At 45.0% G+C, this 19067-nt stretch overlaps 1 protein-coding gene across 8 annotated transcripts in view; it reads left to right on the top strand.

Annotated features, from left to right (window-relative positions):
* R3HDM2 (R3H domain containing 2) overlaps nt 1-19067 on the top strand; it is a 155282-nt gene that overhangs the window by 123549 nt on the left and 12666 nt on the right. For 5 of the 8 annotated variants that reach the window (XM_082208107.1, XM_082208100.1, XM_082208101.1 and 2 more), the window contains 5 exons: nt 5128-5288; nt 9467-9568; nt 15436-15678; nt 17239-17365; nt 18537-18772. In XM_082208107.1, the coding sequence (XP_082064233.1) occupies nt 5128-5288; nt 9467-9568; nt 15436-15678; nt 17239-17365; nt 18537-18772 (869 nt within the window). The remainder of the gene's footprint in view (nt 1-5127; nt 5289-9466; nt 9569-15435; nt 15679-17238; nt 17366-18536; nt 18773-19067) is intronic. The other 3 variants (XM_082208104.1, XM_082208106.1, XM_082208105.1) reach the window with 1 other exon arrangement.

Below are 19067 nucleotides of genomic sequence, written 5' to 3'. Positions count from 1 at the left end.
GTGGCACTGTGGGTAAAAGCCTCAGCGCCTAGGGCTTGCCGATCGAAAGGTCGGTGGTTCGAATCCCCGCGGCGGGGTGCGCTCCCGCTGCTCGGTCCCAGCGCCTGCCAACCTAGCAGTTCGAAAGCACCCCCGGGTGCAAGTAGATAAATAGGTACCGCTTACCAGTGGGAAGGTAAACGGCGTTCCGTGTGCTGCGCTGGCTCGCCAGATGCAGCTTGTCACGCTGGCCACGTGACCCGGAAGTGTCTCCGGACAGCGCTGGCCCCCGGCCTATAGATGTGAGATGGGCGCACAAACCCCAGAGTCTGTCAAGACTGGCCCGTTCGGGCAGGGGTACCTTTACCTTTACCTTTACAAGTCTCCTCAATGCTGGTGAGTGCTAACTGGACACATGTGTTTTGTATGAGTCTGTCAAGGAGCTATGCTTTCCATAAGCAACTCATGTGAATAGTCCTGGTTGTTTTTCTATCAGTGGCAGTTGCACTCAACAAGAAAAACGGCCAAGGCTGTATTAGTAACTGTGGCCCTGCATAATTCTCCTGGATTGGTGAGGAATTCAGTCTGCACCCTCAATTCTGAGGTTTTCCTGTTCTTTTAGTTAGTGCACAATTCAATAATAACTATAGATTGTTCCCATCTTGAGGCAGCTCACAGGCCAATAAATCAAGAGAAATGAAAAGTTATGTGGACTTTGGAAAAGAAAATTATTGACGAAATGAGCTGTTAGTCCCTTAATACTATAAATTGGGTGGGGGAAAAGTGATTTTGAAACTATCATTTCCACACCATCATAATGGGGAAAACTAAGCAAAGGGAGATGGAGTGCATCTACTGGAAATGAAAGAGTAAGATTTACCATTTATATTGAAGACTGGTGTTTTGATGGATAGTGGTCAGGATGAGGCAACACAAGAACAAGAAGAAAGCTGTAATAGAAGGTTTCCATCACCTTTGCATGCAGAAGGTCCCAGGTTCAATCCCCAACAAGTCAGAGTAGACCTAGGAGAGATTCCTGTCCTGGAGAACTATTTCCACTCATTACAGAGCTAGATGAATCAATGATATAAACTGGTTTCACTCTTCCTAGGGACTAACAACTGGGTTTTCTGGAAAATTGAGTTTCATGACTTTTCTGTCTTGAAAAAATGCAACAAAATGGTGAGAGTTGCCCGTCCAAAGTGTTGTATTTCCCTTCTAAGTTTTTGTGTCATTCATGAAACATATTAGCTGATTGAAGGCTTGACAGACATGGCTAAACATAGCACTCTTGAATTCTCTTTTTTATATATAATTTTATTTATAATTTTCATTTATTTACATTTCAACAATAGTTCAATAATTCTAACATTTGAAACTTCAACTTCCTTCCTCCTCTTTCTGTGGTCCCTTAAATTTATTTTCATCATTCCCTGCATATTCCAAATTATTTTGACTTATTCTTTTATTCATCTCTTCTCATACATGTTTTTGAAGCTGCAAGTTATAGCAATAATCCTGCCAATGTTTTAATCTGTTTATAGTTTGTTTGTAAATAATCAGTAAACCATTTCCATTCCCTTATAAAAAGTTTGTTGTCCCGATTTCTTATTCTTCTGGTAAGTTTCGGCATTTCTGCATAATCCTTTCTGTAGCCATTCTTCTCTTGTCAGGACTTCTACTTCTTTCCATTTGGGGGCAAATAACATTCCTGCAGCTGTAGCTGCATACATAAATTTCGGTACTGTTTAGGTAGTTTTGATCCTATAATTCCCAAGAGAAAATGCCACAAAATGGCGAGAGTTGTCTGTCCAAAACGTTGTATTTAACTTCAAAGTTTTTGTGTCATTCATGAAAAATATCAGCTGATTTAAGGCTTGACAGGAGTGGTTAAACATAGCACTATTGAATTCTCATTCATGCCCAGATCTGAATGTACCATCAGTTGAACTGTGTTGTATTGAACTTCCTGTATTGCACCACTGACATTATCCAAGTGTTGTCCTTTTTTTTGATTGGTGGAATTTATTCCCTCCCAAACTCTTCAAAATTACTTGGTTCTACTTTTGTTTTCTCACCATTCCATATAACATGTGAGTACTTTAACCCACCCCACCCCATTCCCTCAGAATTCTGTGCTGGGAGGATAATTTCCTAAGTTAATTTGTTAAGTTGTCAAGATCTGAGTTTCCAAATCACTTTAATTTTGTGTGTGAGTTTTGTCCAGGGAATAAAAAGAGGGAAGGTTATGGAGGGGGCCCTGAGCATTTTCCACTACAGCCTCCCCCCTTCCCCCTGTCATGGACACTGCAGCCCCACTTCCCCAGCAACTGTAAATGTTGCTCCATCTCTCTGACTTCTGAGATGTCATCAGATAATACGGATTATTATTTTTTATTAGCTGTATAATCCAATGACTAAAGGAGAGGGAGAAAGCAGGCAGAAATTCTTAGGATACTGAATTGATCACCTTGCAGTTAGCCAAAAAATACAGCTCTCTGCTTATACATCTTAATTATATGAAAAACATATTGTTCTATTTTCCCAGTCATGTCGGCATGGAAGGAATTGCAGTCTCCAGGCTCCCTTCTGTTACTTCCCAGCAAGTCATCTTCCTCTGCACAGAGGGTGGATGATGGCTTTACAGATGTACTAATTATTCTTCTTTAGCTCAGAAATTGGAATAATATCAATAAAGGGGTGGGTGTGGAACACAGCAGCGTTGTGTCTCCTCTCTCACTGTTGGGAATGATTCATATCCAACCATCCATGTACTCACCCTGTTTACAAGTATCTTCCAGTTGAACTTCAGGGACAGGCACTGAAATGCCCGTATTTATTTCTCCTGCCTCTATCCATTGTTGCCTGCTCACGGTCACAATTCTTCCCCCTCCTTTGCTATGACAGAGTATTTTGGTATAAGTGAAACTGGACAAAGATCTGGTTATTCAGGGGTATTGTTTAGGTGGTTTTGTTGGTTTTTGTTGTTGCTGTTATTGATAGGATTTTTTTTTGTATATTTATATATTATGGTTTATGAGGAATTTGTTTAAGTTTTCTTGTGTACTTTTTGATGTGTTTTATTTATTGCTTATATAAATCTTTTCATATTGTAAGCTGCCTTGAGCATGGCTTCAACTACGGAAAGGCAGCATACAGATAAAATGATGATGGTGATGATGATGATTACAAAGGATATCTCTTGAGGTCAAAGTGCTAGGTATCTGGCCTTGGGAGAGAAGCAGACGGGTGGGGGGGGGGATCAAGTCGCATCTGAATAGTGCCGTTTTCAGGTCACTTCATTTTTATTTTATTGTTTCTTGTCATTACTCTCGCACTTTCCCCTCCCCTGCACACCTGCAGTACATATTTACAAAGAGCAGGAGCAGATGAATAAAACATGCAGTATGTTGCCATAAGATTGCTCATAAGTAAGAGCATTGGTTTGTCTTTCTTGGTGGTAAATCCAAATAGAGGAGAGAAAATATGATAGCCATCTTCAAATATCTGAAGGGCTGCCACATGGAAGGTGGAGCAAGCTTGTTTTCTCCTGCTCCAGAAGGTAGGACTCACACAAATGGCTTCAAGTTATAAGAAAGGAGATTCTAACTAACCATCAGGAAGGATTTCCTGACAGTAAGAGCTGTTTGAAAATGGAACAGTCTCCCTCGGGAGGCTGTGGACTCTCCTTCCTTGGAAGTTTTTAAGCAGAAGTTGGATGGCCACCTGCCAGGGATGCTTTAGAAGAAGAAGAAGAAGAGTTTGTATTTGATATCCCGCCTTTCACTCCCCTTAAGGAGTCTCAAAGCGGCTAACATTCTCCTTTCCCTTCCTCCCCCACAACAAACACTCTGTGAGGTGAGTGGGGCTGAGAGACTTCACAGAAGTGTGACTGGCCCAAGGTCACCCAGCGGCTGCATGTGGAGGAGCGGAGACACGAACCTGGTTCCCCAGATTACGAGACTACCGCTCTTAACCACTACACCACACTGGCGTTGCAGGGGGCTGGACTCTCGAGGTCCCTTCCAACTCTACTTTTGTGATTCTACTTGGGATGTATATGGGAAGGCTAAGGCTGCTTCAGACATAATGGTTTTAGAATATCTCTATTGTACAAAACAATGTACATGTGAAAAAATAATGTACAGAATACAGAACAGACACGTATTGAGCATACATGCCACAATGATTCCCCAGCTAGCCATGATGCCCTGCAATTTGTATCCATGTAGGAAAACATGGATACATTTCCCCAATCTATTATGTGAATTAGCTTCTAGCTGTATAACAGCTTCCTGAGACAAAACCCAGAAGTGAGGTCTTTATTGAGGACCTGAACCAGATGGCAATTGCATCAACTGTTCTTGGCATTCTCCAGGAGCTAAAGCGTGTACAGATTGACACTTAATGCCACAAAGCAGAGCAATTAACCAGTGTTCTTTATACTTCTAGTTTCCTTTTGTGCCACAAATATTCTTCAGGGGGGTGGTCCAAAGGGCACTGTATTGGGACCTAGGAGAGATTAGTTCATTCAGTTATTTTCATGGCTGAGTCTGTAAAAATATGACCAGAACCCTTTGTATCCACCTGGAAGATGGAACTAACAAGTAAATCCTTTACCTCACAGAGGGTCTGTGGGAGTAAACACCAGCTAATGCCCAAAATTGCTCAGATGCAGCTGTGATGATTGTCCAGCTGCTACAGAGAAGGTGGATATATTTTGAAAGTCTGCCTGTAAGCGCAGGGAAGTTCAGGCTCCATTTGCCTAGCATATTAACTTATGAAAATCTGGTTACCTTGGAATTTTATATGCATTTATTCATAACAGAAATGCACAGAGCAGCTCACAAGAACAGCAGAACCCAGACATCAGTGCACCAAAGTGAAATAGGCTAAGAGAAGTAGGGTGTTGTGCACCAAGGCTTCAACTGAGCCATGGCTCTGTGCTGAATCTGTTGTAGAAATGCCTAGCCAGGCCAATGACAAAGGTGCCTCTGACCATGTGCGGAGTCATTTTTGTATACATCAAGGATTTTCCATCCTTACGGTGTTTCTTCTAGCCAGGCTTGAACCCTCACACCTCTCCTTTCAGAAGTAATGCACATTTTTTGTTAACATCTGTTGTGTGCATTTTGTTTCCTTGTGAAGGTCTGTCACTAAGTACTCCAGAAGCCTGCAGCCAAGTCTCCTCTGCTCAGCCTGGCCAAGGACTCTTGCCATGCGCTGCTCAGCAACAACAGCAGCAACAGCAACCACTTCCACCCACACCCCAGCAACAGCCGTCGATGAGTAATCACATCATATCACAGGTGAGTCACTGTTCAATGTCACCAGGTTCTAGGGAATGTTTTCTTGTGGTTCCTTAGCCAGGAAGCAGAAACAGAAGAATGTGCCTTAGCATTCTTACTGCTGCTAGAAAAGGGTTGTTGTTGTTTTAATTATCTACACAAACTGTTCTTCTTTATCTCTCCCTTCCCATCCAGTCTGATTCAAACTGATTCTGTCATGGTAGCAAAACCTGGCTTCCCACAACATGCAGTTTGGGGTGACATTGCTTCAGTAGGCCTAAATCAGGAATGGGGAAACTGTAGCCCTTGATATATATGTTGGACTGCAGCTCCAACCATATCTGACAATTGGTCATGCTGGCTGGGGCTGGTCAGACTTGGAGAACCGCCTGCTCCCCACCACTGGCATAGGTCCTAATGTGGCATTGCAGGGATGCAGTAGCATCAACTGCAAAAAGGGTGACTGTAAGGAAGAACTGCTTATATTCTGCACTTGCAAAGAAAGAAAGACCCTGAATTCTGCTCTAAGAACAGTGAAATAGACATGTTAAGTTGTGGGTGAACATATCAGACGACACAGCGATTCCTCAAACAGCTCTTGTTTATTCAGAGGCCAGAACAGAACTGAACTGAAGGGTTCAGTCAGCCTGCTTATATAGAGCTCCAGTACACATAATTGTAACAACTTTCTAAAACTATCCAATCACTGAATCCAATCACTTTCGATCCCTTATTTGCATAACTATCTACAGTATCCCCCTTCTGGCCCAGGGTGAGAACTTCAGTACATAACAAGATGAATAATTCAAGCTGGTTCTGCTAGCAATGAGGAAGGGAAAGGGAGGGATAATTAATCCTTGCTGTCCTCCACCCCATGTACTAGAATTTACTCTGGTTTCCTGGATCTCACCAGCCATTGCCCATATTTATGTGTAATTTTGCAATCACTGCAAATTCCTCATTCCAAGGAAAGTTAGTCTTTTTCAGAATGCTTGAATACTTGAAAAAAGAAGAAGAAGAAAAACACCGGACACAATGTGTGGAATAGAATTATATCATTAGGACACATTCCTAATTAGAAATTAGGAATTTCTTAAACCGTTATGTGTGTGCATGCACACACACATGCCTAGGTGTGAAGGTTACATCATACAGCAGGGGCAAGCTCTGTCCTGACCTCTTGCATTGGGCTGACATTGTTGGCCTTTTCCTACTGTGAAAAGGGGCAAGGTGATCAGTGAGAATCAGCTCAGGGTGTCTTTGGCTTGAAGGGATCTAATCAGCCATATTTATTTGGGCTACAATGTTTCCTAGCTTCAAAACAAAGCCTAAATTATAGTTTGAACTTGCCTTGGAATCCTGGCTTGTTCCAAAGCTGGTTACCATAGTTTTCCAGTTCAGATGAGGCAGGACACTGGTTAAGTGAAGACATCCGTATTGCGTTCAAGTGTGCTGTGAAGGAGCAAAGGGGCTACACACTTAGGCAAAATGTCAATTCATATACTGGCTTATTCCATTGAGATATAATGATTTGAAGCAGCTGATGTGTTATTCCCAACCACAAAGAGTGTCTCCCCCCTCAGTTCTTCCCCAGCCTTATATTGTATACAACACTAATGTCTCACATCAAATGTAACTGATCTGTAGAAAAGACTCTACGACCTGGAAAAAGAGACAATGAGCGTACTTTTGTAAACCAAGAAAATCTTTAATTAAAATTATTATTTTTTAAATCAAAAACGAAGAGTGTCTTGTGGGGAGATGCCCTAAAAAGTCTGGTACTTGCCTCTCATCTTTGGAAGAAACCAAAGAAAACTGGACAGAGGTTCATCCTAACAAAATGCTCACAGAAGCGTGTTAAGGTGATTTGCCTCTGGAAAGCCTGGAATGTGTGTTTGTGGGGGCTTTGCAGTTCTGCATGTCCCACAACAGGTCTGCCCCTGCCTCAGCAGAACAATTTGAGACAGACACACCAGGCTCTGGCTGTCCTCCTTAGTGGTAGGTTTGCACCAAACTGCTCAGTGCTTAGGGAATGTGGCCATCTTCCTACTCAGTTCCTTCAGTCGCCACAGAGAGCAGCAGGATTGAAATATTTGCAGATCGTTGTTTTCTGTTGCTGCGTGACATGACAGACCTTTTAATTCAGCTCAAACGGAGCATAAGGTATAGTTTTATTTAGTAATTTTACAGGAAGGAATTTGAAGCAGAAGAATTGTTGGTTAGACTCACCTTAGCAGGGCCGTGAAGAGATGAGAAATTTTGTATGGAGGAGTTTTTCTGCTGCTTTGGCTACAGTCTGTGCATTCCTACTTGGGAGTAATGCTGAATTTATTGTAACTTACTTTTGAGTAGACCTATTTAAAGTAGAATCATCTGGCCAAGAAACAGTATGTAGACCTCAGCATTGTTATGCAGAAAAAGAAGAAACATGCATTCACAGGGAAAGCTCAGAAAAATAACACCTCCATAACATAAGGGGTAGTGATAAATGAAGATATTCTGCTATATTTTACAAAGTTGTTGAGGCAGTTGATATTATTTCATCTTCATACCTAGCAACTGTCAAATTAGACATCCTTATTTGTTGGTTAGATTTTATGTCCTACTGCATCCCCATAAATAATATATACTTGACAATAATCAGAATCAATGTCTGAAGGGGGATTTCCCCCCTTTTCTGACTTGTAGGTCTTCACATTTCTAACTAGGTGAGGAAACTAAGATCATGTAGTTTTTAAACACCATTATGTTGTTGTTAAGGGGCAGGGTCACATTCCTTGTCGCTACAAGGGACAGGGGCTACATTATGTCCTCCTTGGAGATCTCACAGCTGGCAGACATCTCCTTAGGAGTCCCTTGGCTCCATTTGTCCTCCCTTGCTTCTGGAAGCATCCTCAGAGCTTAGTGTTACTATTTTCCCCTTTGCTTTCTGATTACTGGAAAACCGAAACTAGCAATTTAGATAAATTGGCTTATCCAATTTTGGTTTAAGACCAGTGAATGACTATGTTTGCATGTCACAGTATCCATAGTTTTGTATGATGTGAACAAGCCTATTCAGGCCTTGGGCTCACTCCTGTCTCCTCCAGTGTAGCATGGGTTCAATTTTTTTTGCTCTAAACAAAATTTAATTAACCACAGTTATCTGAAGAAGTGTGCATGCAAACGATAGCTTATACCAAGAACAAACTTAGTTGGTCTCTGCATCAGACCAACATGGCTACCTATATTATGCACAATCTGTCACTTCAGGCGAAACAACAAACTGTTGTTAAGCAAAAGTGGTCCATACTCCTTCCAGCTGTTCAGGAGGAGAATAGGGCATGTGGAGACTATGTGCACAAGGCTCATTTATGTCACTCTAAATTGTGGTTTACCATGATGTGCAAATATGTCCAGTGTGCTCCACCTTGACGAATTGTGTATTTTCCAGAATTTGCCACCTAGAAGAATAAAATACTTACTTTACATTATTCATGTGATCAGGACAAAGATTTTCATCTTTTTTAAATCCTATGCTATTTTTGTAAAACTTAAAGGTAAAGGGTAAAGGGACCCCTGACCATTAGGTCTAGTCGTGACCGACTCTGGGGTTGCATGCTCATCTCGCTCTATAGGCCGAGGGAGCCGGCGTACAGCTTCCGGGTCATGTGGCCAGCATGACTAAGCCACTTCTGGCGAACCAGAGCAGTGCACGGAAACGCCGTTTACCTTCCCACTGGAGTGGTACCTATTTAGCTATTTACACTTTGATATGCTTTCGAACTGCTAGGTTGGCAGGATTTGTAAAACTTAGGAGGCAGCTAAAAGCAGAGTCCTGTTTCCTAATCTTTACAGCCCTGCCAGTTGCAGGGCAGGTTTCTTTTAAGGCTGCAAGGGCCACTAGGCACCTGAATTGGAATGCATGTTGATGTCAGAGTTCTCAGAAATTGGTATTCGGCATCTTGCTATTCCTATTGCCTTTCCCCCTTGGCTGAAGTCTTCCAGAGCTTCTATGTCTTGGTTTTTCTTTTTCTCTGAAGCAGATGGAAAGCCAGCTCAGTAGCTGGTGGTATCTTTTCAGACCTCTTATGTCTGTATGTATAATGACTAACCTTGTTCTGCCTTTTCTCCCTCTGCCCTTGCCCTCTCCTTTCCTCTCCCCCCACCCCCTGCTTCCTTTGCCTGTTTCTTCCTTTCCTTTCCTTTTCTACTCTTAGCCAGTCCCAGCTCTGCAGCCCTCTCCGCAGCCTGTTCAGTACTCTCCAAGCTCCTGCCCCCAAGTCCTCCTGCCAGTCTCTCCACCCCAGCAGTACAATATGGTATTAAAAACCCAACTTCTTAGATTTTCTTTCTTTCTTTCTTTCTTTCTTTCTTTCTTTCTTTCTTTCTTTCTTTCTCTCTCTCTCTCTCTCTCTCTCTCTCTCTCTCTTCTTTCTCTTTCTCACTCTCTCTCTTTCTCTCTCTCTTTGGCATAATAAAGAATGTGCTGCATTCCAGTGCTGATTTTGTTAGCTGCTTGTTCGCTTTGGGTACATAATAAAAAGTCACACACACGCACAAACAAACACACACACACAAATACTACTACATAGGATGATGATGGGCTCTGCTTCAACAGGACATAATTTCCATCTCCAAGTGTGTTCGTGGCTTTTTATTTATAATGCAACAAATGCACAATTGTTGCTCAGTTTTTATATGGCTCCCAAATGTCTTTCCTAAAAGAAAGCTCCTGTTACAGTTTCCTATTGCTCAAAGAGCAATATTATTGTGGATGGGAAAATGAAGTGTCTCTCTCAGTCAGCAGGCCTGTTCCACTTGTCTGGAATGCAGTTGCATGAAAGTGTTCACTAATTCATTTTTGACACCCAAATTACTTTTGTGAGAGACCAGCTGAAGGTGAAACACCTTGAACTAACAGGGCATGTGTACCAAAGGACATTTTCCTGGTTTTGTATGAGATGTGGCCGTAACAGCCACCAGAGGGCATGGCTGTAATGTGTTACAGTTGGATAAATTTGGTTTTGCCCACTGCTATATGATTCCTCAATTTGCATAGTGCTTTTTCTGATGATGTTCCTGCATACAGGTCATCAAATCTGACTAATAAGGCAGTTGGGAAATGTGGGGTTAGAACATTTAGGTCAGTGGTTTTCAATCAGTGTGCCGTGGCTCCCTGGGGTGCCTTGAATGATGGTCAGGGGTGCCGCTGGCAACACTGGCCTCTGTCCCTCTTTCCTCCCCTCCCTCCTCTGATGCCCTCTCACATCTCTGCCTCCCAAAGTCTTGCACAGCTGTTTGTTGCAGCCCTGACTGGCCAATGGTGCCTCTGTGGCTGGCCAGGGTGTGCTGGTTGCCAGGAGCTGAGGCGACCTTGGAGTAAGCTAGCAAGTGGGCGAGGGAGCCCAGCCAGCCAGTCCACCAGTCTTTGCTGCTGGGAATGGTCAGACAAGTCCCAGGCTCCTGTGGGGCAGTGTGAGGAGACACCTCTCTTTGGGGTTGGGGGGCAGCTCAGAGACCATGGGCAGCATCAGCAGCTGCCCAAAGGACTCCCAAGGAGAGGGGAAGAAGAAGAAGAGTTTGGATTTGATATCCCGCCTTTCACTCCCCTTCAGGAGTCTCAAAGCGGCTAACAATCTCCTTTCCCTTCCTCCCCCACAACAAACACTCTGTGAGGTGAGTGGGGCTGAGAGACTTCAAAGAAGTGAGAGGAGAGGAGGCTGAGGGAACACTCCACAAGGGAGGGTGCTTGAAAAGGGTGAGAGGGCAGGCAAAGGGTGACATAACTGGGCTCCTGAGCCCCACAGCAAGAATGTAGTTGGGAGCCATAGACTCAAAAAGGTTGAAAACCTCTGATTTAGCTGAGGCAAACAATGTTGAGCTCTGTGAGTCTTAGGCTGCATCCCATCTTACTTTCCCTGCATGCATGAATATTATGTAGGGGAAATGAGTTTGGCAAGATTTCCAGATTAGCCTGCAATCAGTAGAGTGGTAGTTGAGGTGGAAGAAGAGAAGTCTGCTATCCAGATGGTGTGGTGCTTGAGGTGTCTTTCTGTGGTGTACCTTGTTTCCTCCTATTTCTTTCCCACAGCACATTGATGATTTGGACTGCCTTTGGGGAACTGATGCTCCGGCAGTTCTGCCTCTTGATCTTGAGTTGATCATTTAAATATTCAGCATTTAAAGTACATAATGAAGGGTTGGTAGGTTTATGTTCTACGTACCTTTACATAGCTGTCAACTTACAGATTTGAAAATAAGGGACCAGAAGCCTCGAAAATAAGGGACCAGCAGCCAAAATAAGGCATTTTAGGCAGCCAGCTGAAATACGAAGTTAAAGGGACCAGATAATTTGGGAGAGCAGCGCCGGTTTTTAGCCCTTCGTTTCCAGAGGTTGCTGCTCAAGACACCAGCTGATGAAGCACTGCAATTAAATAACTACAAGCAGCAACCACTTTTGGCGCAAAACAAAGTCCAAGCTACGAAGATGCTGCTGCAGTTCTGTATCTTTTCTCTCGTGTTCCATCTGCAGCTCTCAGTTCCATCAGGCGGGACGTGAGGAAGGGGGGGGGAAATAGCGCCCGAAGTAAACCCGCAGATCAGACCATCTATGCTAGTCTACCACTACAAATCTATGGGAGAAGCGCTTGTGGTCCTTCCTCCGCTTTCCCCCTTTATGGTTAGCCCTTGGAACACTTGCCCGTGCCTCCGCCTCCTCCTCCTCCTCTCTCTGAACTGCTTTCTCTATGGTTGTCCTCGCTCTCCTCTCAAGGCTCCTCAGCAATTCATAGGCTGCCCATCTCATCTGGGTCCTTTGGCGGAGCAGCCGCAGTACGGCCTAGCAGGAGAGGTGGTGGCTATGGGCAGAGGGGAGGCCCCAGGCAGAGATGCTCAGTTCGGTGGCCGCGAGAAGGATGGCAGCGGAAGGGCCCAAGGCTCCCGCCAGTCCCGGCGGGGAGGGGCTCCCGGGGGCCGAGGCTGGTGAGAGGAGGCCGGAGGGGGGCGGGCAGGGCAGCCAAGTAACACAGTTGGCGCCTCCCTCCTCCCTGGCCGGCAGGGAGGGAGGGAGAGGAGCTGCGTCCTTTGAAACCTGGGAAATTTAAGGGACATCATCAATCCGGGACAGCAGCGGGACATGACACTGGGATAAGGGAGTTTCCCGCCAAATAAGGGACGGTTAACAGTTATGCACCTCTGCTAAAGTTCAGTCAGTTTCCTATGAGAGGCAGGCAGACTTCAGGTACCATTGAGGACAGCAGGAAGGAGATCTGGTCACAGTACACTGACATATTGAGCCTCGTTGAAATGAGCAAGAGCTGCAGAAGAGCGCTTCCACAACTCCTGGTCATTTCAACCCAATTTGCATAGGAGAATTTTAAATTAACATTCGTATGCTGCCCCATAACTCAAAGTTTTCTGGGCAGCTCACATGAAAGATATATAAAAACAATTCATATAGGAATCAAAAACAAACCCTGAAATCAAAATCAAAATAAATATGCAAGGAAACTTAAATTCACCATAATCCCCAAGTTAAAACACAGGCCTTAAAACTGAGAGAACCAGACTGTGTTAGTTATTTGAAAGGTAAAAAGGTAAAGGACCCCTGGACAGTTAAGTCCAGTCAAAGGCAACTTATGGGGTGCAGTGCTCATCATGCAGGCCAAGGGAGCTGGCGTTTGTCCACAGACAGCTTTCAGCGTCATGTGGCCAGAATGAATAAACCGCTACTGGCACACGGAGGACCGTGACAAGTGTAAGAGCACATGGAAACACCATTTACCTTCCCACCACAGCGGTACCTATTTATCTACTTGAACTGGTATGATTTTGAACTGCTAGGTTAGCAGAAGCTGGGACAGACCATGCCACCTAATACCTGTTAGCTAATGGATGGGTGTGGGCAGCAAGAGGGATGCCATCTGTATTTTACCGCAGCAAAGTGTCATGAGCCAACTGTGGCAAGATAGAGAACCTAGTTGTTCTGTCACAAGATGGTCAATATGATTATTTTATTTGTGGAGTGGAAGAGTCATGCTGTGTCTAGCAGTGGAGATATTCTAGATCAGGAATGGGGAGCCTTTGGCCCCCCCAGATGACATTAGTTTGCAACACCCCATCAGTGGCCCAGTGGTCAGGGATTGTGGACGTTGCATTCAAGCAACATCTGGAGGGCACCACATTGCCCGCCCCTGTTCTAGATGATGATGGTGATCTTATAACAGAGGCGCCATACTACAACTTGTTTAGGGTTTATTGCACAATAGTATGTTTGTTTCACATAATGCTTGTTTCCATTCCAATAGCAATAACATGGAGGAAATTGCACATCCATTGCATATATACAGTCATGTGGCAAGCCTATGTGCCTACATGTATTTGAGGTGGAAATTGCCATTGGCAGCTGATTCCTGCGTCATGGTAGCATAGGAATAAGTAGGGACTCGTCACCTGTGGCAGCACACTCAAAGGAATCCATGGTGTCATACACAGAAGTGAGATCTTAGTAGTCTTCCCATATTTCAAAGAGCAAAAAAGAGGACCCATTTACCAGGACACATTTGTTGGTGGGCCGGGAGGGGAAGGGGGGGAGGAGGAAGAAAAAAATGGTAGTACTAGTGTGTGTGTGTGTGTGTGTGTGTGTGTGTGCGCGCGCGCACAGTAAAAGATAAAAGGTGTATTGAAATGTTTAACAATGTTGATAAAAAATCAAAATGAAAGTTAAAAATAAAAATGGGGGGATCATTAAGAGATGTCAGTGAAAGTAGAGTAGAAATAGAAGGGAAGATATAGTTAAAAGAAGAAAGGGATTTTCTTCCCTCCCCCACAGAAAAGGAAGAAAAGAAAAATGACTAAACAAACCAAAAAAAGGTGGGAGGATTTTTTAAAATTAAATTTTATTTTTAAAAATAAGGATGAGGATGATTATTGCTACGTCCTGGAGGTCAGAGCCATTCCTGAGGTCTAGGGCAGCGTCCTCAACGGGAGGCCCTTGTTGGCTTAGGCCTCCCCTGTGGGCACTTCCATATTCGGTCTCCTCTGCACTCACCCACCCAAAAATAAAAACAAAGAAGCCTCCCTTCCCGCTGGGGGTCCCACACGCACCTTTCTTCCCCACTGGGTCCCGTCTGAGCAGCAGCAGCAGGACGACAGAGAGGGAGCTCAGAGTTGCTCATCAGACCCCACGTCTCTGGCACAGCAGCTGGCAGTCCAAATGCATCCTGAGCCGGGCAACTTCGCCGCGCTGCGCTCTTGCCTTGCCCAGTGCCCAGAACGTGCCTCCCAGCTTGCGTGCCATCCTGCAGATTTGTCCAGCCTCTCACCACCCCCTCCTCTTCCTCACCTTCCCCCTACCACCAACCCGTGTGGTGTGATCTCATTGCTTCAATGGATGCAACCACTTCTGGGTCCACTTCAGCCGCCCCTTGCCCACCTCCTGCAGCCGAAAGTCCCCTAGCGGCACCTGACTTGCCACCTTTCCCCCTTGGAGCTGCGGCACCCTCCTTCCCTTCCACTATGGGGAGCAGCCAGGTGGGCAAAGGTTGGCGGGAGTCCCACCAAGAAAGGAGAGGAGGGAAACTCTCTCTCTCTCTCCCTCTCTCTCTCACGCAGAGAGAGAGAGAGAGAGAGACGAAGATCTCCTGGATGGAGATTATAATGCTGAAAAAGAGGACGTGCCCAGGAAAACCCAGAGATATGGCAACCTTAGTATAGGGAAATTACTTGCTGGCATCTTTGGTTAATCCAGCCCTGCCTTAGCCCCCTTCTCCATTCCCACTGATACAGGAATTAGGCAAATTTTGGCCTGTTTATTTTACACAAGATGTTAGGTTGCAGTTCTTGATTGTGTCCGAGTATGAGAAGTCAAAGAGAAGGGGACTTGCCTATGTAGAGTGACCTATCCAGAATGTTATGTCTCTTGCATTGGCCTATATCGTGAAGGGACAAAGCATTGAGGCACTAAAGTGGTAGGAAGGATCTGCCTTTAAGTCAAATGGTCACTTTCATTGTTGTTTTTCTTGATATTCACACTGTCTAAGAACACTTTTCCTGGGCAAAGTGCTGATTGCTTGATCCTTTTTTCATTCAGGAGAGGGAGGGCTGTTGTGGTTCCATGTACCTGCTGGTGCGAACAACTTGAGGTCACAGTTACTCAGTTCTTCCTTCTCTTGTCCTCTGGCTACAGGCTGATGAGCTCAGCAACCATTTTGGGCAGATCAGCCTCAGCCGCCAGGGTTCCACAGAAGCACCAGATCCGTCCTCATCCATGTTCCAGCCGCCAATCATGTCTCAGCATCCTCAGCAGACGGGATTCATCATGGCTTCTCCTGGGCAGCCAATCACAGCCTCCACCTACTCTGCCTCCGGACACACAGCCCCAGCCCAGCAGGTTCTGCAGCCCCAGAGCTATATGCAGCCCCCGCAGCAAGTAAGTGACAGTGTGTGCATGTGTGAAAGAGATTCTTAGTGAACATCAAATGATGATGATGAGAAGTTGCTAAAAGGGGTACAGAAAACCATTTCAAGTAGACCGGAGCTGGGCAGAGCATTAAGGGTATCTAAGCATTGGGTCAATTTAGCTAGCTTAGGCTTTGGGGGGTGTATGTCATGGAATTCTACTCAATAATGATCCAGAGCAGAACTCCAGTGTATAGTTAGTAAAGTAAAAACTTTAACACGTTGCAGGATTCCTAAAAAATAGACCAGAGGCGATTATATTTCATCCAACAGAGCTTTATTGCTACTGAAGGCAATGAGAAAAATGGTCACAAATCCAATACATTCAGGATTGGCACTGCCCATAAGAAATCCAGTTGCAGCAGACTTACAATAAGTTATAATAAGACTAAACCTTAACACTACAGTCATGCCTCGGGTTGAATGTGCTTCGAGATGAGCTCGTTCGAGTTGTGCTCCGCTGCAACCCGGAAGTAACGGAGTGTGTTACTTCTGGGTTTCGCCGCTTGCACATGTGCAGACGCTCAAAATGACGTCATGTGCAGAAGCGCCAAAAAGCGGCGCGCGCGCGCAGACTTGCCGTCGCTAGTTACGTTTGCGTCTATATGTGTACGGGGCTCTGGAACGGATCCCGTTCGCATCTAGAGGTACCACTGTATATACAGAATACCACACCAGAAGGGAGATAGAAAGAGAAAGTGAAACCCAGGCTCCTTCTGGCCTATTATTATAGTCAGCATGACCTTGACAGAAGAGATAACAGAACCAGTTTAAGTCAGCTGTACTCAGCTTCTCTGAAGTAATAACCCAAACATCATGAACCTTCTGCTTGTTTCTTTCACACAGAGAAGCCTCCAGAACCCTCTAGATTTAATTAGAATAGGAAAGATCAGAAGAGGAAAATAGGATTAGACTAGGAAACATCAGATCAATACTTTCTGCTGTAAGAAATGCAAATGGAACAGAATATTGGGGAGAGTTTTCAGCCTCATTTGCAAATATTGCCTGTGGTGCTCTTGCAGAACCTACTCAATCCACTCCATCTCCACCTACAAAGCTGCACAGGTGTTACCCAACTATGAAAGATGGAAGTTGGATGCTGCCTAACTATGAAATAATTGAATTTCCAGAGACTGCTTGTTCTGTTGGTCAAAGCCATGTTTTTCTTTTCCCTATCTGTGTATTCAGTTGAGTTAGAAAAGCCCAGAAAGGGTGAGAGGGTTGGTTTTTTGTTGTTGCTGTTGCTGTTGTTGTTTTGAGGGGTGTAGCAAGAGGCTGTCATTCTGCAAATGCTTGTATGCTTTCTCTTTTGAGGGTTCTCCAAGGATCCTTGGTTCCTTGTGGCTACTCCTGTGTGTCTGTCTGAACTTCACGTGCTTGTGACCGTGTGTCTCCTGCTGATGTCCCCTTGAGGCTAACCTTTTGCTGCCACTGGTGTCCTCTTGAGCGGCTTGTCAGTCAGAAGCCCAGAGCTCTGCTACAGTTATGTCCTTTGTCTTATTTACTGACTGCTTTTTCCCCCTCCTGACAGATTCAGGTTTCTTACTACCCACCCGGGCAGTACCCAAACTCTAGCCAGCAATACCGACCTCTCTCTCACCCGGTGGCCTACAGCCCCCAGCGCAGCCAACAGCTGCCTCAGCAGTCGCAGCAACCTGGTAAGGGGGCGGCACGTGCAGCATCCAAGAAGGAACAAGTGGGGGCGGCAGCGGCGGGATATCAGTGCTCTAGTGCTGTGAGGGAGATCCAAGCCAGCTTGCCCTTTCTTGGAGCCAAGGGGGAGTGAGCCTATTTATAGAGCTCAGGTCATTGCATATTAAAAATCTTTGCAAGAGTGAATTTAGCTAGCTGTAAGGCCTATGTCCCCTTGGGTTATAGGTAGTTGAGGCTATTACTGTCCTTCAATTTTACATACATTTGATTGTTTGGGTCTGATAATTGATCTAAAACATATGTGCACAGAAGGGCTGTAAACTTTGGTGAATTAATCAACTAACGCTTGAGTTGATTGTCAGAAAGCGTTCATTTAAAGATTTCTAAGATTTGAATCTCTGGTCTACAATGAAGATGTGAATGACATACATCTGTGATCTTCGAATGAAGGGTAGAATAATAATAATAATAATAATAATAATAATAATAATAATAATAATAATGTAGAAGTAAATGACCCCCGGATGGTTAGGTCCGGTCAAATTCGACTATGGGGTTTGTCGCAGACAGATTTCCAGGCCATGTGGCCAGCATGACTAAACTGCTACTGGCACATGGAGGACCATGACAAGTGCCAGAGCATATGGAAACATTGTTTACTTTACCGCCACAGCAGTACCTATTTATCTACTTGCACTGGTATACTTTCAAACTGATAGGTGGGCAGAAGCTGGGATAGAGCAACGGGAACTCACCCCGTCGTGTGGATTTGAACTGCCGACCTTCTGATCGGCAAGCTCAAGAGGCTTGGTGGTTTGGACCACAGCACCACCTGCATGCCTGCGCATACACAAGAGATGCATATGAAGGGTAATGAAGGGCTCCTCCTGGGACACCAGTCATATATACTGTTGGCCACCTAAAGTGCTTCAATATGATGGCTGTTTAACCAAAGTGAGACCACTGAGATGCAAAGGAGGAGGCAATTGCCAAGTTTGAAGAAGTAGGAAAAATATTTAGGGGGGGGGGAAACCGAGGGGACAGCTCCCCTCCTTAAAAAACTAAAAAACAGGCCAGTGAGGATTGAGCATGCTTTAGTGACCACGTAATGCTGGAGGAGACAGGCAGATCCCACTGGTACAAAGTATTAACCTTCAGCCTCTTGCTCCGATGCAGGTTTACAGCCAATCATGTCCAGCCAGCAGCAGACGTACCAAGGTATGATAGGAATGCAACCATCACAGGGCCAGAGCCTCCTCAGCAACCAGCGCGGCAACATGGGTGGCCAGATGCAAAGCATGATGGGTGTGCCGCAGTCTCAGAGCCAGAGCCTCCTCAGCAACCAGCGAGGAAATATGGGCAGTCAGATGCAAGGCCTGATGACCCAGTACACTTCACTGCCTTCATATCAAGTGAGTGGCAATAAAAGAAAGAAGAAATATGGTGAGGGTAAGGGACCTTGGAAGTGGCAATTTGGTAAGCCAGAAGTGAATTCATGCAATCTTTTGATCCCAGTGATAGTTTAGAAAGCTGTCCCATGCTCTTCAAAGGCATAGGTGCAACTCAAGGTATGTGACTTACGGAAGGACTGGTCGTTGCACTAAAACAGCAGCGCCATCTCTAGTTTTTCCATTTCCCCCTCTTATATTGTAGAGCCGTGGTTCTGCCTACAATAAGTCCCAGGTTCAATCCCCAGTATCTCCTGTA

The sequence above is a fragment of the Podarcis vaucheri genome (assembly GCF_965113315.1).
Source record: "Podarcis vaucheri genome assembly, chromosome: 2".
Lineage (NCBI taxonomy): Eukaryota > Metazoa > Chordata > Lepidosauria > Squamata > Lacertidae > Podarcis > Podarcis vaucheri.
Note: the sequence above shows the minus strand (reverse complement) of the source record. Positions and strands in the feature narration are given on the sequence as shown.